Genomic DNA, 17786 nt, shown 5'->3' with positions numbered 1-17786 from the left:
AATAATTGAGTAGTAGTGTTAGTAGTAGAACATAATTAAAGAGAAAATAAATAATTGAATATTCATAAAGTTTATTCAATAAAATTCTACACTGTCGATCAAATGGGAACAGTAACAACTATAAATCAAGTTGCTCAATTAACAATTCATATCATGGCGAAAACAATAATCAATAAAATAAAATCAAAATGATAATCGCAGATCATTGTGCAGATTTTTATTTATAATCAAGTTGAGAAACACCTAGTGATGTTACTAGAAGCTTTCACTGCCCCCTAAACGATCTCAGGGGCCCCCTATATAATAAATTTGGCCACCACCCACCTAAAGTCTCATACAGACCCCTTTGTGAAACCCTGGTTTAGAGCTTTTGGTATCTTGATAGTTTTGTTTTTTTTTAAATATTTATTTTTTATTTGTGGACTTTTTCAGAGAATATTAAAGAGCAGCTGTTGTCTATGAAGCTATAACAGTCAATCAAATAGGGGAATATCTCGCTTTACAATGAATTCGAATGACCAATTTGTTTTTTAAAACAATTATCAAATGTTTTGCTGTTATTTATGCTGATGATTATTTCCTCCAGAAATGGGAACCAGCTGCTAAGACTCAAATAAAGAAGAATACCAAAATCTACGAAAGGGAATGCCACAAAAATAAAGATGCAGAGAAAAGGGAGGTAAGTCATGATTATTTGAATTTCTTTATTGTTGATTCCACCGTCAGTGGCTTTTGCTTATTTGTTCTTTGATCTCATTATTGAAGCAGTAGAAAAGAAGGTACTCCCTTCTATTGGTGATCTTTTTAAACCAATGCATTTCAGGTGAAAACATTACATACTTACATATCACGTCAAAATTAGTATAAATTTTAACAAGTTATGAAAGTATTTAAGTAAAAATTCAGTCACAAATACAGTTTGATATCTTTATTAAAAATGGTGATACAGATCATTTAGTTAAAATTATAATAAAATAAAATATGCATCAAGTGCGCTTGAAACCAAATCACAACGTAATATTAGGAAAATAAACAAATATTTGACTTGTTTGAAATTTATCACAAAAATATTTTACCCTGCATATCAAATTTTGAGTCTGTAGACTTAAAATTGACACAGTTATTGCGTAGGGAAATGTACACACACAGACACGTTCACTTTTATATATATATATATATATATATATAATCATATGAAAGTTATCAAGTAAAATTAAAAAGATGCCACATGAATCCATTTCAAGTATTTAGGGAAACTGAGAAAGTAAATGACAAATTAAATCTCCCCTGGCCCTTCATTCTATTTTCATAAGGAGACATTTCCTTTTTTTTTTTCTTTCTATATACAGGTTTTTTCCCTCCTTTCTTTTAAGCTATCTGGTTTGAGACATTTAAAGAATTTTTTTTTAACTTCATTAACTCTGACATTTAATTTATGAATAATATAACCACATTGAAAGAATAGATGAGTTTTTGGTTAGTAGAACAGTTGAAACAGCAGTTTCATTTCAGGAAGGCTAAAAATAAAAACATGGGAGAAAGTAATAAAAATTGAACTGTGTTATTAAATACAAATCTAACCAGAGATAGATTTTAAAATTCAATTTCTTAAAACCATCACACGTATGCCAGTATGTAAAATGTCCATTCATATAAAGATGAATGTTAATTTGAACACCAACAATTTTATATTTGACATTTATTTATGAGTGTACTCTTGTAATAAAATATTTAGCCATTTTGAAAACTGATTTTTATTCTAAAATGTTATACTTTTTTTTTCTTCAAAATCTTAGGCTGAAGATCAAGAGAGGAGGGAGAAAAACCTTGAAGAAGCAAAAAAGATTGTGATTGAACAAGACATGTCTTTACCAGAACCAAAGCAGGTTTGTATTTATGCATGTGCACTAAATTAAACTAAATATAGCCTACATTACCCACTTTTCAACTGTCAGCTATGTTTCAAAATTCATAAGGATTGTTTATTTATTTATTTTTTTTTAACTTTAACTTAAATTTCATGAAAATATATATATATATGTAAAGAAGAGATGTTCTCATCTGGAGCATTATTTTCACGTTTTGGTAGATGTAACTTCAGATCTTCAAGTTTGGGAATCTGCACAGAATTTTGAATAGAATTCTTTAGTTAATCGATGGGGATAGCATGGTTTCGTTCCATCAGCCATGATTTGGCAGAAGTTTAAAATAATTCACAATTGTATTTTGAGTGTCGCCCATACTGAGGATTGGACTTTCCGCCTCCAGAAGAGTGTAACTTCGAACTAAATTTTATCTAGTACTTTATCCACTACACCACGGATTCTTGTGGACAATTTTGCTATGAATTCAAGGCTCTTAAAATGGTTCTATTCCAAATTCCATGCAAATTCTTAAGTTTGACAGAAAGATTCCTATACACCTGATTAAGATCAGAGATTATATCAAACGAAATGTGAAAATAACACTAAAGATAAGAACAGAATAAGCTTGAATAATTCAAATAATACAAATAACTAATCCTGTCAAAAATTCAGAAATGTAAAGAGATTTTTTTTTTTTTTTTTTTTTTTTTTTTTGTGAAATCCATTAAAATTTTTTTGGGGTGCAAATTAAATGACATCACCCGTCAGATGGATTATATACTGATATAAGATTAAAGAATTTTCTAAGTATAAAAAAATGTTTTGGATATTATAAATCTTTTTTTTTTTTAATATTTAGTCTTGGTTTTATTTATGGGGTATTTTTTTTTTTTTACTTATAGTCTCTACTAATAGGACAGATTATCACTATGATGTAACTGGGATATTGTGAATTAGGGTCCAAATTTATAGGAGCATTCCATTTAAAGTTCTGCATGTTAATACAGTTTGGGAAACAGAAAGCCGGGGGGGGATATTCTAAAAGCAAGTAGTTTGAGGAAAGAAGCTATTAGAATAGAAAGGTTTCCAGCATCTGGATAACTTCATAGTGAATGAGTGAGATCTTGCTAATTGTTGGCGATATTAATTTTGAGGGAGCAAAACAAGTGCAGCAATTTTATCGTGGGTGATTCCATTGAAGTACTTATAAAACGAGCACAACAATGCAATGTTGTGACGATGGTGCTGGAGCTTGGTAGACAGTGTTTAAAGGGAGAAACTAGTAGTTGGAGCACCAGCCCAAATGTGGCAACAATACTTTATGGCAGTTGAGATGTTTTATATTCTCCTAGAAATACTCAACTGAAATAGTTCACTGTAGCAGACTTGACAATGTTTTCTATGTATTTGTTCCAGTTTATATGACCTGTGAATGCTAGGCCTCAAAGTTTTAATGTTGGACTCTCAGTTCGGGACTCTTGTTGAAGGAAAGGAGCATTCAGCTTCTCTTATTGTGTATGTGTTTATAGATGATCATTAAGATATCCACAGTAGAACAAGCTTGTCTAAATCCATACTGTTGCCCAGCAAAAAGTTTATTAATCATGAAGTGATGCATTATTATAAGATTAATGATTCAAAGATTTCAGTAAAGAGCATGAGACGACTGAGGCAACAATAATTTTGAAGGTTAGTTGATACCACAGAGCCAAGTTTTCTAGCTATCAGGGAAGCAAGATTTGGTGAAACATTTATTATAAAGTTTGAAGCTGAGCATTTTTTTTATGAAAGATTGTTTATTTCATATATATTCAAGATTAAAATTTAAATTGAATACATTTATTAAATGTTCCATTTTGCACACGTTAAAAAGTTTCTATAAATATTGTTGTTCTATTCTGAATAATTTGTTTTAACTGCCAATTTTTATATTTGTTGTTAAAAATTGTTCTTGCTGAAAAAACATGAGTTCTATGATATGTTCTCCTCTAAAATGTTTGTTACTTAAAAAATTTTTTGATTATCTGATATTTAGATCTTTAAAAACGTGTGCATTTTTTTTTTTTTTGTGGTAAGATGAATTTTTTTACTCTTAAGTCAAATCTAAAATGGGTCTTTCTACTTGATTGTTAGTAAAAAAATACTGTTTATTTTTATGATTTTAAGCATTTTAATCATTAAATATAAAATTTTAAAAAGCAAACTTCAATATTCTACCTGAATTAAAATACAAAATTATTGAAACAAAAAAATACATTCCATTGTTCTGTAATTATTTCAACCAATTTCAGATCAAATTGCGAGATTGTGGTCAGACACGTAATGTCCGGGTGAAGATTTTTGGCTGGGTTCATCGCATACGAAGACAAGGTCAGTTTTTTTTTTTTTCTCTTTATCCTTTAGTAAAATACAATGAATTTGCTTTTTACAATTTTTGTTCTTCCATTCCGATACATAATTCTGTGTTTAAATGTGTTATGTAAGTATGCAGAATACGGAACCATATTTTACATACTGTCTTCATTAGAATTTAAAATTCAACCGAAATATTTTTTTCATTTTCTGTTTTCTTTTTCTATCCTTTCAGGTCGTACTTTAATATTTATCGTCCTTCGTGATGGAACAGGATTTTTGCAATGTGTCATAGCAGATACAATGGTAAGTAGTAGATATATGGGTTGTTTTTATATATATATATATATATATATATATATATATATATATATATATATACAAGTTAATTTAGTATCCAACCAAATGGCTACATATAGGCATACATGTTTCGGCGAAAACCCGGCAAGGGAATCGCTTCGTCAGGCCAAAGACATCTCTTACTGTTTCAACTCAAAAATTTCCAATTTATAACTAGTACTACATCGTATTTACGTGTAAAGGGGGAGACAGGATCTAAAGAGAAAGTATATACATTAAAATGTGATCATCCATTATGTCAATTATATTAATTTATTAATTATTTTATTTTATTTTATTTATAGTGAGTAATGAGTTTCAAGTAGAGTTTCAATGTTATTAGTAAATTCCTAGTTCAGTAGGTAAGTTGTGTAGAATAGGTACCCTAGATTAAAAAAAAAAAAAAAAAAATTTACGTATAAAATAAATGGTTAACGTGTAAATAAATTAGTATCCGTATAATATTACTTTTGTAAATTCTAACATTACAAAGATTACGTGTAAAATAGGCGATTAAAATATAAAAATAAAATAAATTAAATAAATTAGGCTCGATGAGGTGACCATTAAAACCTACGTTAAACGATTATGAAAAGTATACTAATGGTAAGATAACTACATTACAATTAAAGATAAATAAAAAATAAGAAATAAATATCTTTAGTTAAAAATTTAACCTATTAGGTATAGGGTATGGTTATTTGATGGTAAAATACAAATATTTAAAATAATTAACGTTTAGAATGGTTTCATGTATAGAAAAAAATTAATTATGAGAAAGGGCGGGGGGAACTGGAAAAAAACTATGAAAATATTATTTACAAACTTAGGCGTTTTATAATTTTTTTAAGCGTATGTATCTGAAAATGCTTGCAGGAGATGGCCGATTCTTGTTTTATATTTAAAAGTTTGTCACGGTCTTTAAAATTAGTAATCTCCATTTTCTCATGCAGGCATAAGAAACAAGGTGACTGCAAAGAGTAACATGCTTTAGCCTTTATTATTATTTTCCAATGTATTCAAGGCGTTTTGTTTTCTCTAATTAGCTTCCAATAGTGTATAGATAAGGAAGTATTTTTTCGTAAGTTAGGTTGTTCATCGATCTTTTATGCCCGTAGTATCTCCCTTTGAACGTTAATTTTGTACTCCCAATATAAAATTTTTCATCATTAGGGTTTTCTTCTGGGAATATTTTAGCTAGATACACTACCGAAGGTGTTAGACACATTTTGTTTACGGGACAGGTCGTAGGAAATTTACAATTACAATTGTTAACTACTTTAGGATCATTAACTGTTGCAACATTAGATTTCATTAATATCTTATTGTTATGCTTTTTTATGATTCTTTCTAAGTTGTCGCAACAGCTGTAACTCACTTTTATGGTATTTCTGTTAAAAATCTTGTGTAGTAAATTACCCGGAGGAAAGTGTTTGTCGATTAATTGCAAAAACTTTTTTCCAATTTTAGTTTTAGTGAGCTATTGTATGTAGGTGAAAACCAAATCACTTTTCTAGATCTATTATTAGTACCGCTATTTTCATTATTACTATCATTATTACTATCATTATTATTATTATTATTATTATCAATACTACTGCCCTCCTCCAGATTATTGCTTTTATTATGCATATTATTTTCATGTTTATACGTAATGTTAGCGTTTTTGTAACCACTATTTTTTAGTTCCAGGTTATAAATATTTTTATGATTATTGAATACCTCTTCATTAGATGAGTTAATACTAATTCTACTTTCTATAGAGATGGGTAAACGTAAATTTTTTTTAATCTAGGGTTCCTATTCTACACAACTTACCTACTGAACTAGGAATTTACTAATAATATTGAAACTCTACTTGAAACTCATTACGCACTATAAATAAAATAAAATAATTAATAAATTAAAATTGACATAATGGACGATCACATTTTAATGTATATACTTTCTCTTTAGATCCTGTCTCCCCCTTTACACGTAAATACGATGTAGTACTAGTTATAAATTGGAAATTTTTGAGTTGAAACAGCAAGAGATGTCTTTGGCCTGACGAAGCGATTCCCTTGCCGAGTTTTCGCCGAAACATGTATGCCTATATGTAGCCATTTGGTTGGATACTAAATTAACTTATTTTGGCTCTGTCTAAACATTGAGCACTCTTTTGGTAGACACACTTAATAATTACTACCAATACAATATATATATATATATATATAAAGAGGGGATTAATGAAGTATTTAAGGATTGTTTAAATGGAAACTTACCGGAATAAGAAGCTCACTATGCACAGTGGAGATACAAGAGGAAAAATATCAACACTACAAAATGTATTTACTTGTGCATATGGATTTAATTATCAATTCAATAAGTAAAATACATCAATGGGAGCAGGAATTATCAAAGCTCTTTATGTCAGGGCATTTCAAAGCCTAATGCTTCTCATTAGAAGGTGAGGGTACTAGGTAAACAAAAGGAATGTGACATTTAGTAATAAGCACATTAGGGATGAAAATTGCTAGACGTATTTCTAAACAGTTTTCAGTTTTCACCTTAATTTTATTTTTTGCTTTGAAGTTTTTGAAAGTCATCCTTTTGCACTTGTAAAAGAGTTTTAAATAAAGAAGAGAGTTAGCGACATCAGAAGTTCTTATTGGAATCCTTTGAGATGAGTAATTTGAATATTTATTTATTTGCAGACTGTTATTTTCATCTTAATAGTTGTTGTTTCACAACATTTCAGCCTTCATCAGGTGATTAACCGCAATGGGATAGGAATGCTAAGTCTCTTAACTGTATCCTCATTAATTACTGCCTTCCATAGTTGTTGTTGTACTCACCACGTTTTTGTCAACTAATCCTACAGCCTACTTTCGGTAGGATAGAAACTGTTATCTTCAGACAGTGCTCACCTGGAACCATAGAGATTCAATGTCTCCATCCACCACGCCACGGGAAAACACCTGATGAAGGCTAGAGGAATAGTTGCCCGAAACATCATAAACAACAACTATGAAGATGAGGATAACGGTCCACAAATGAATAAATATTAGAAGCTCTGATTGGCTGAGCAAAACTGTGTTGAGAGAGGACATATTTGAAGTTGTCAAGTAGTTTTGTAAGTGTTCAGCAGCAGTGGCAATCAGAATCCTCAAATAGTTTTCTATCCATATAAAGAACTATGAAGAGAAATCTTAATGGAAAGTTTCCCCAGAATATTTGCAACTGATCACTTGGATAAGTCAGATGCATAAACTGGCTTTTTGTTTCAAGATTTTATTTTGTTTTTACAATAAAAATATCTACTTCATTTTCTTTTCTTTTTTATTCCTATAAGAAATACTTTTTTTTTTCTCTAGAAAAAAAAAAGTATTTTCTTTTTCTCTTTGTTTCACCACTATAAAAGAAAATCTATTTCATTTTTTTCTTTTCTTAGTGTCAAACCTATGATGCCCTTTTGTTATCTCGAGAAGCTTCTATTTGTGTCTATGGAGAAATCAAAGAGTTACCAGAAGGAAAAACTGTAAGTATATGCATGACACACAAAAAAAACTTACTGGCCTCTGACAAAAGAAGGGATTGGACCTAATAATTCACTCCCATTTGTTTGTTTGCACTTTTTTCAATAATGCCTTGAATTTTTTTTGAAATTTTACACAAACATTAGTCATGGTGAAATATATTTTCCAGGGTAACTGGTTGTTCCCCTTGGGGAACATTACAGGGGTAAAATTACCCCAAAATAGTTTCTCAGTTCATTTGCTCGCACTTTTCTCATTAACCACACTTTGGATTTTTTGTTAAATTTTACACAAATATTAGTCAGGGTGAAAGTAAATTTTTCACTCGTGGAGGGGGACCCCGCATGCTCGGCTTGTTACATTAAACAATAGTAATATTATCTCTAAATTTCAAACGAGACATATTTTTGCATTTTTCCTGTTGATAAAATCAGTTCAACTGTTTAAACAAAGAAAACTATTTTATTTCAACACTTTTGTCATCTATTGGAAAGAAAATTTTGTCCATTTTTTAGCTTAATAAACAAATTTTATTTAACCATTAATATCACCATTCTTTTCTATGACCATCTCTCTGTTTTGTGTACTAGTTTAAGAGTATCAACTATTTACTGTAAAATGGATTTCAGTATTTCCAAACAACTCATTTTTATCTAAAGTATGTTAGTAAAAATAAGGATAAAAAAATAACATTAAATTAATTTTAGCAAATTGATTTGTGAACTAATGAATAATGCACAAAGGCTGTTGCAAAGAAGGTAGGCTCTCTCTACCGTGCTAGAAAGCTACTTATGCCTGGAAGTATCCTGTACCTCTATAAGGCCACCATTCGCCCATGTATGAAGTACTGTTGTCACATTTGGGTTGGGACATCTGCTGCTTGTCTCTCACTCCTGGGTAGGGTTCAAAAGAGAGTCGCCAACTTGATAGATCCTGAACTGTCATCTAGGCTTTAGCCTCTGTTCCATTGACGAAATGTTGCATTCCTCTGCCTGTTTTACAAGTATTTTAATGATAGATGCTCTGACGAACTACAAGCACTTGTACTCCCCAACAGACCCGACAAGCAGCTAAATCCCACCCCCTACACAGTAGAGATCCCTAGGCGTAAGAAAGCCTTCTACTCCAATAGTCTCTTCCTCGGAACTTTGGAACTCCCTCCTGGGATTCTGCTTTCCCAACTGTACTGACATGCAGAAGTTTAAGTGTCATGTGAACAGACATCTTGCTACTCTTCTCCCTTCATAATATCCCTGCAACTTATGTCCCCGATAGTAGCCCTCTACTTGTGCCTTGTTTGGGATGAAAATTGAATAAAAAAATAAAAATTAGAACAAAATAATACTAAAGAACACTTTTTATGTATATGAATTTTTCATTTATGCTTCAGAAGTTTTTTAGATGAGGATTGATTATTTGTATTGTTTGGATTATTGTTTTCACCTTGTATGCCATATCACAATGCTTTGGCCAATCGCTGACCTTCTTCTGGTGCTTCTTCTCGTCTTTGGGAATCTGTGCGAAATATAAAAAGTTTGGTTCTAAATTCCATGTAGATTCCTAAATTTTACAAGTTGCAGACAAAGTTAAAGGTTATGTTTGCCAAAATGTGAGAATGGCATTCAAGATGAGAAAGTAGACAAATGATTTAATTTATTGGATACAAGCTGAAGGTTTTAGACGTATCTCAAAAATGATATCTTTTCTATTTTTGTTGCAACGGAATAATGGGAAATCTATGTTTCAGTGTTTCATTCTGTAATTTAGTTTAGTCTAGCCTACTATTCAGTCCATAGCTGAAGGGAAGATGAATGGACATGTACGTTTTCCGAGGGTATTAATGAGTGATGTAATGGACACATTGTTGCCACATTTGGGCTGAAACACCTTCCAGGGTCTAAAGAGTCTTAAATCTAATAGATTCTACACTATCAACTAAACTTAGAACTACACGCCTGTGGAACTGTCTTTCGTTTTCCTGCTTTCCAGCTGACTACAATACGGTTGTCTTCAAGTCCAATGTAAACAAGTTCTTGATAAGCCATTCTCCTTAAGTTAACAAAATTACTGAATTTCCATTACTGACAATTACTATATTGTCCAATTGACTACTGTACACGTTTTAACCCTTATCCTTGAGTGGCCCCTGGGCCTTGATAAGTGATGATACCTATTGTAAAAAAAATAAATAAATAAAAGGCTCATAAGAGTAGTGGTTGATGGGCAGAAATAAAAAGCCCACAGTATTAATGCTGGACTCCCTCAGGGGTCCATCCTGGGCCCAACTCTCTTCCTGATCTACATCAATGATCTCCCAAAACACATACTTAAATCATTCATTGACATCTATGCTGATGACATGACCATCTATGGCAACACATCAAAGGCTGTAAATGACAAAGTTCTCTCTGATTCTCTTTCCTCTGATCTTGAGCGCGTGGTACAATGGGGATAGAGGTGGCTGGTTACTTTTAATGCATCTAAAACCAAGCTTCTATATTTACATCATCAACGCTCTGATCCCCATTTGGCATCAATTGAAATGGATGGCTCTCATCTTGTGGAGGCTCCATATTTTTTGACAAGCTTCTGGAATTGAACTTTACTCCTGATCTGAAATGAAACACGTACATCAAATCTGTTGCCAAGGTCGCTGGAAAAATGGTGGAATCGTTCTACCGCTCCAGAAGATATCTCGCTAATGTGCAATTCCCTATCTATATAAAAGCCAAGTACGTCCAAGGATGGAGTACTGCTGCCACATCTGGGCAGGAGTTGCTAAAAACAGCCTATCCTGCCTTGACAAAGTACAAAATAGACTTCGTAGCTTAGTAGGGGATGCCCTTTTTTCTTCCCTGCAGCCTCTCTCCCACAGGAGAGACATTGCGAGCCTGTCTTTGTTTTATCATTCCATGGCAAGTGCTTGTCTGAGCTCCAATCTATGGTCTCCCTTCGCCAATCATTCACAAAAAACACCCGTCTAGCTGAAACCACTGTCAATAATTTTCCCTACTCTTTGACTGCCTAAGTACAAACGCAGATTCCATGAACAAAGCTTCTTTCTTAGAACTGCACGCCTGTAGAACTCTCTTCGGCTTGTCTGTTTCCCACCTGACTACAACTTGGATGTCTTCAAGTTTAACATAAACAAATTCCTGATAAACCGCCCCCTTAAGTAATCCAATTTATCAAATCTCCATTACTAACGATTACTACGATATTATCCTATTGATTACTGTACACGCAATAACCCTTATCCCCAAGTGGCCTCCAGGCCTTGATAAGTGGTGACTACCATGTAAAAAAAAAAAAAAAAAAAAAACCCTCCCTTTTTCCCATTGCCGCAATGTCACATTCCTGTGCCTGTTTTACAAGTACTTTTAATGGAATGTGATCGCAACTAACCTGATAAGCAGCAAAATCCCATCCCTTCACTGTTAAAGTCCCTAGATGCCGCAAGGCCTTCTACTATAATAGTTTATCCCCTCAGGCTGCTGGACTTTGGTATTCCTCCTTGTTTCTCTAACTGTACTAACCCACAAAAGTTTAAATGTAATGTGAACAAACCTCCTGCTGCTCCACTCTACTCAGATCCTAAATAGTAGCCCCTTACATTCCAAGTGGCAGTTATTATATTATTGTGGGTGAAAATAAGTTTAAAAAAAAAAACAGGAAGGACCTACACTCTCTGCCTGTAACCACTTTACTTCCATGGCTGGCAAGTATAACGACTGAAATCTAGTGCAAATCATAAAATGATGAAAATAGTCTGAAACAACTGATGAAGACGATAATGTACATTTTTTTTTTTTTTTTTTTTTTTTTTTTACACAGTGATCACCACTTATCAAGGCCCGGAAGCCACTCAGGGATAAGGGTTATTGCAAGTACATTAATTTAGTGAGGAGATTTGCTGAAGTGTTTACTTAAGGGGGCGGTTCATTAGGAATTTGTTAACATTGGACTTGAAGACATCCAAGTTGTAGTCCGGAGGGAAGCAGGCAGACGGAACAGAGTTCCACAGACGTGCAGTTCTAGGAAAGAAGCTTTGTTCATGGAATCCGCGTTTTGATTTAGGCACAGATAAAGAGTGGGGGAAATTTTTCACAGTGGATTCAGCTAGACGGGTGTTTTTCGTGAAAGATTGGCGAGGGGGGACCAGAGACTGGAGTTCAGACGAGCATCTGCCATGGAAATAACGATAAAACAAGGACAGGCTCGCAATGTCTCTTCTGTGGGAGAGAGGTTGCAGGGTAGAGAAAAGGGCATCCCCCACTAAGCCACGAAGTCTATTTTGTACTCTGTCAAGGCAGGATAGGCTGTTTTTAGCAGCTCCTGCCCAGATATGGCAACAGTATTCCATCCTTGGACGTACTTGGCTTTTATATAGATAGAGAATTGTATCAGTAGTGAGATATCTTCTGGAGCGGTAGAAGGATCCCACCATCTTTCCAGCGACCTTGGCAACAGACTTGATGTACGTGTTCCATTTCAGATCAGGAGTAAAGGTCAAACCCAGAAGCTTGTCAAAACACGGAGCCTCACCCAGACGAGAGCCATCCATCACAATTGATGCCAGCTGGGGATCAGAGCGTTGATGATGTAAGGATAGGAGTTTGGTTTTGGATGCATTAAAAGTAACCAGCCACATCTTCCCCCACTGAAACACGCGCTCGAGATCAGAGGATAGAGAATCAGAGAACTTTGTCATTTACAGCCTTTGATGTGTTGCCGTAGATGGTTGTGTCATCAGCATAGATGTCAACGAATGATTTAAGTATGTGTTTAGGGAGGTCATTGATGTAGATCAGGAAGAGAGTTGGGCCCAGGATTGACCCCTGGGGGACTCCAGCATTTATATTGCAGGCCTCCGATTTTTGTCCATCGACCACTACTCTTATGAGCCTATCGGAGAGAAATGATTTAATGATTGAGAAAACATTTCCCGTTATACCGTAGCTGGAAATAGTTTTATTTTTTATTTATTTATTTTTATTTATTTATTTATTTATTTATTTTTATTTATTTATTTTTTAAGGCTCCTGGCAACCATGAAATGATTGTTGATTATTGGGAAGTGGTTGGACACTCCCCACCTGGCGGTGCTGACAACTTGCTGAACGAGGTAAGAGTTTTTTAGTTTTTTTTATTGGCTTTTTAGATTTGTCAAAACGTAATTCTATTGAACTTCAGTGTTATAATTTTTGTTTATTTTTTACTTATAATTTATTTACTATTTAATTTTAAGATGTTTTATAATTATAATTTTTCTAATTTGGATTTTGTTTATATATTTTAGAAAATAAATTTTGAATTAAAGTTTTTTGTTTTTTTTTTAAGATATTTGTAAATTTATTTTGATTTTTAATTTTGGTTTTTATTTAGAATTCAACTTATTTAAGAAACAAAAATACAGACAAATCTTTATGATGTATGTACACATCACTGAAAAAAGATGTCATACTCAAAAAATCATGTAAATTGATAAAGTATTTTTTTTTATAACTAAGAAAATCTAAATTTATGATATTAACCAATGAATTTTGAATACAAACAAAATTTCAATAGTCGAATTGAGTTGTCACCCTTAAATTTTAAATCCTTCCGAAATAACATGGTGGCTTCTGCCTCTTTCATCACAGAATTTAATTTTGATAGTTTTTTTTTTTTACTCCAGTTCACCCCAACAAGGCATATCACCACTTTGACGTGAGGGGCTACTATTTGGGACCATTATTAAGATTAATGGGCCACTATTAATTAAGATTGACAAAATGTTGGTTTACATCATATTTAAACTTCTGCATATCAGTACAGTCAAGAAAGCAGGCAACAGAAAGGAAAACTATTACTGTTAGAGTAGAAAACTTTCTGGTATTTAGGGACCTCAACAATGAAGGGGTGTGATTTTGTTGCTAAAGTGGGTTTGTCAAGGGGGCATAAGTGCAACAAGTTCATCAGAGCGCATTCCATTAAAATACTTGTAAAACAAGCACAGAGATGCAACATTGCGATGATGGGACAGAGATTGGAGTTTAGTTGACAAACCTATTAGACTGAAGACTCTTTTTTGGACTCTACTGCTTGACCAATTTTCATGATTTTTGGAATATGACAACTTTGTTTCCTAACAGGTACAAACGTCAAAAGATTTTTCTACATTTTTTTTTAAATTAAGTTGAAATCTGAATAAGAATCTTAATTTCTTTTGTCATTCTACAAAATGTTATTCTTAGAAATTAAAATTCTTCTTACTAAAAATAATTTTGTTGAAAAGTTTTATTAATTTTTTATTTTTATTTTTGTTTTTTTTTTAATTTCTATTTTAAATTTAAATATTTTATTTTTTTCTACATAGAATTTTTCTTAAGCACAAAAATAATGAAGCTTTTTCCTATTATTTTCTTCAGGAGGCTGGCGTTGATGTGCTGTTAGATAACAGACATATGCACATCAGAGGAGAAAACGTAAGTTTTTTTGTTTAAATAAGAGTAAATGGTAACGGATAAAACATTTAAGATTCACTGATAAAAAGTTATTTTCAAATCTTTTTAATTAAATTTCATGAAAAGTACAAAATGAATAATTTATAAAAATGTTAAAATCCTTACAAGTTTGTCATATTGTCAGGTTATGTGCATCAAATTGATATGATTACATATTACACATCTTCATCGTTATTTTGCTTGCTGCTCAAATGATTGTCTTGTAGAAAAATTACATCTACTACTAGAACACTGGTCCATGCTACCCCTATGGATTAAGTAAAGAGTTCCATTCAAAATTCCTTGAAGATTCTTGAGTTTAACAAGATACATGGAGATTACATTGACTGAAACATTGTTAAAACGGTCATACATAATTAAACTTTCATACGATGCAAACCTAATATCTAATTCATGGCTCCTACATATTTTTTTTTTTTTTTTTTTTTACTTTTTTTACTTATCAAGGCCCAGAGGCCACTCAAGGATAAGGGTTAATGGATGTAAGGTGGTAGTGAAGTAGTCATTAATGATGTAAATTGTGTGGAATTTGATTATTTATGAAGATGACTTAATAGGAACTTGTTTACATTAGATTTGAAGGCTACCATGTTGTATTTAACCAGGAAGCATGCCAATGGAACAATGTTCCAAAGGCAGGCAGTTCTGGGAAAGAATCTTTGTTCATGGAATCTGTGTTTACATTTAGGCACAGTTATTGAGTGAGGAAAATCATATATATAGTGGTTTTAGCTAGTCAAGTGTTTTTTATGAAAGTTTGGCAAGGCGAAACCATAGATTTGAGTTCAGACGAGCACTTACCATGAAAATAGCAATAGAGCAGAGACAGGCTCACAACGTCTCTTCTGTGAGAAAAAGGTGGCAGAGGGAAAAAAAGAGCATTACCTACTAGGTTTCAAATCCGGTTATGAACTATCAAGACAGGGTAGGGCATGCTAAGCAGCTTCTACCCAGATGTGGCAACAGCACTACACTGTTGAGCACACTCGGCTCTTATACAGATAGAGGATTGTATCGACAATGAAATACTTACTGGAGCGGAAGAGTCATCTTTCCAGCGATCTTAGCAACCGATTTGATTTCAGATCAGGAGTAAAGGTCAGTCCTAGAAGCTTGTCAAGATACAGAGCTTCCCCAATACTGCCATTCATTTCAATTGGGGCATAGTGGGGATAAGAGCAATTATGATGAAAGGAGAGAAGCTTGATTTTCAATGCATTAAAATTAACCAGCCACCTTATTCCCCATTGCACCATATTCTCATGATCAAAAGAGAGAGATTCAGTAAGATCTTTGTCATTACTGGCCTTTGAAAGTGTCACCATAGATTGTTATTTGTCTCCATAAATGTCTACATTGCTCTGGAGACAAAGCCTGTATCAAACGATTCGCTAATCCTGTGTGATATAACAGTTAGTTCATCAGCTGTAGATCTCACAGAATGGAAACCATACTGCATGTCACTGAGCAGGTGGTTGGCCAATTCTCTGTTTATCAGTTTCTAGCAACTCATGATGCACAGGAGGCTGATTGGTCTGTACTGAGAGGGAGATTATTGATCACCAGAACATATATGTCCTATCAGTGAAACTCTTCTTTTTGATTTACATTTTCCATATAAACAACTACATAAACTTCTAACACACTTATGTCTACAAAAAAAAAATAACCTCCCCCAAATTAAAACTGACTCTGCAATAGATAACCAAAAACAGTTGATTTGCTGTAAAAACAAACAAACAATAAAACAAATACAAATTACCATTGCTCATCTCAAAAACTACAAAACCTGATTTTTTTTTTTTTTTTTTTTTTTTCAGACATCTCGTGTGTTGAAGATGAGATCTGTGGTGACACAATGTTTCAGAGAACATTATTTTGCTGAAGGTTATTTTGAGGTAAGTATTTGAAATTCTGATTATTTTCTAGATATGTCTCTTAAACAGCATCCATTTATTTCTTCAACTTGAACTAACTGTATTTACCGGGTTTAGAGTAAGTTTTTTCCATCTTCTATTATATGCATATAAAATACCAAACAAACCACCACAAAGTTGGTATTGTCTTGATCAGTATTGCCCCATATATATAATATCTAAATATTTAGAAAAAAAAATATCCTTACTGTGAGGGTTAACTGGGCTTGGTTTTGTATGAGGGTCGGTTTTTCAGCTATTTCCAATGTTATCTATTCTGTTAAGAAATGAATGACTTTAACTGTTTTCAATTAAGAGGAATGGCCTTAGCAGAGGTAAAAAAAGGGTAGAGGAAGAGTAAAATAGAAAAGGAAGAAAGACAAAAGTTTTAATAGGAAAATGTCAGACACATTTTAACCTTTCCTATTTTATTTTATGGTCTTGGGCAATGCCGAGTAGGTAGCCCTATTAGTTCAATATAAAACTTAATGAGATAGATTGTCAGTTAAATGATTCCTTTGCTTTTTTTAAATATGATCTGTTTTGTTCTTTTAGATAACTCCTCCATCTTTGGTGCAAACACAAGTTGAAGGTGGTGCAACGTTATTCAAATTAGATTATTTTGGTGAACAAGTAAGTATTTTTCTGCACAAATCTATGGATTGTGTACAATAGTCCGTTTATAGGTGATTTGTTTTTTCTAAGTTGAAATCAGAACAAGAAAGTAATAAATCTGCCTGTTTAAAACCGTTTTCAAAGTTAGCATTTTCACTGATTGATCATGCTCAAGTTTACAATATCATTTTCATTGGTCAGTCATGCTTAAGCTTGAAATATCATTTTCACTAGTCAGTCATGCTTAAGTTTGAAATATCATTTTCACTAGTCAATCATGCTTAAGCTTGAAATATCATTTTCATTGATTAATCATGCTAAAATTTGAAATAAAATGAATATGCCTTTTCTTTATTTGTTTAAAATCATTGCACTTTCTTTTAAAACCCTAAATAATCTGTCTTCTAACTACAAAAACATTTTTTAGTGAAATATTCAAATTAAAAAAAAAAAAATGTTTTTTTTTTTATAATCCACAGAAGTACGAAAAAGTGGTCAAAAATTAAAAAGTATAATAAATGTTATCAAAGGCAAAATAAGTTACTCTTCTAATTATCTGGAAAAGTTTTTAGTGGTTTTACACACTTTAAAACGTGGAATCGGTTCTGAAAAACATCATGTAAAACGATTGGTGCAAACAAGATAATGGTGGTGAAAACTGACACCCTAAATATT

At 32.6% G+C, this 17786-nt stretch overlaps 1 protein-coding gene across 1 annotated transcript in view; it reads left to right on the top strand.

Annotated features, from left to right (window-relative positions):
* Positions 1-17786, top strand: part of LOC145246567 (asparagine--tRNA ligase, cytoplasmic-like) — a 76099-nt gene that overhangs the window by 44532 nt on the left and 13781 nt on the right. Inside the window, exons 4-12 of the mRNA XM_080108170.1 lie at positions 587-679; positions 1797-1886; positions 4157-4235; positions 4453-4523; positions 7990-8076; positions 13113-13199; positions 14485-14541; positions 16401-16478; positions 17052-17129. Of these exons, the coding sequence (XP_079964296.1) occupies positions 587-679; positions 1797-1886; positions 4157-4235; positions 4453-4523; positions 7990-8076; positions 13113-13199; positions 14485-14541; positions 16401-16478; positions 17052-17129 (720 nt within the window). The remainder of the gene's footprint in view (positions 1-586; positions 680-1796; positions 1887-4156; positions 4236-4452; positions 4524-7989; positions 8077-13112; positions 13200-14484; positions 14542-16400; positions 16479-17051; positions 17130-17786) is intronic.

The sequence above is a fragment of the Euprymna scolopes genome, chromosome 24 (genome assembly GCF_053919585.1).
Source record: "Euprymna scolopes isolate OS-2025 chromosome 24, ASM5391958v1, whole genome shotgun sequence".
Lineage (NCBI taxonomy): Eukaryota > Metazoa > Mollusca > Cephalopoda > Sepiida > Sepiolidae > Euprymna > Euprymna scolopes.
Note: the sequence above shows the minus strand (reverse complement) of the source record. Positions and strands in the feature narration are given on the sequence as shown.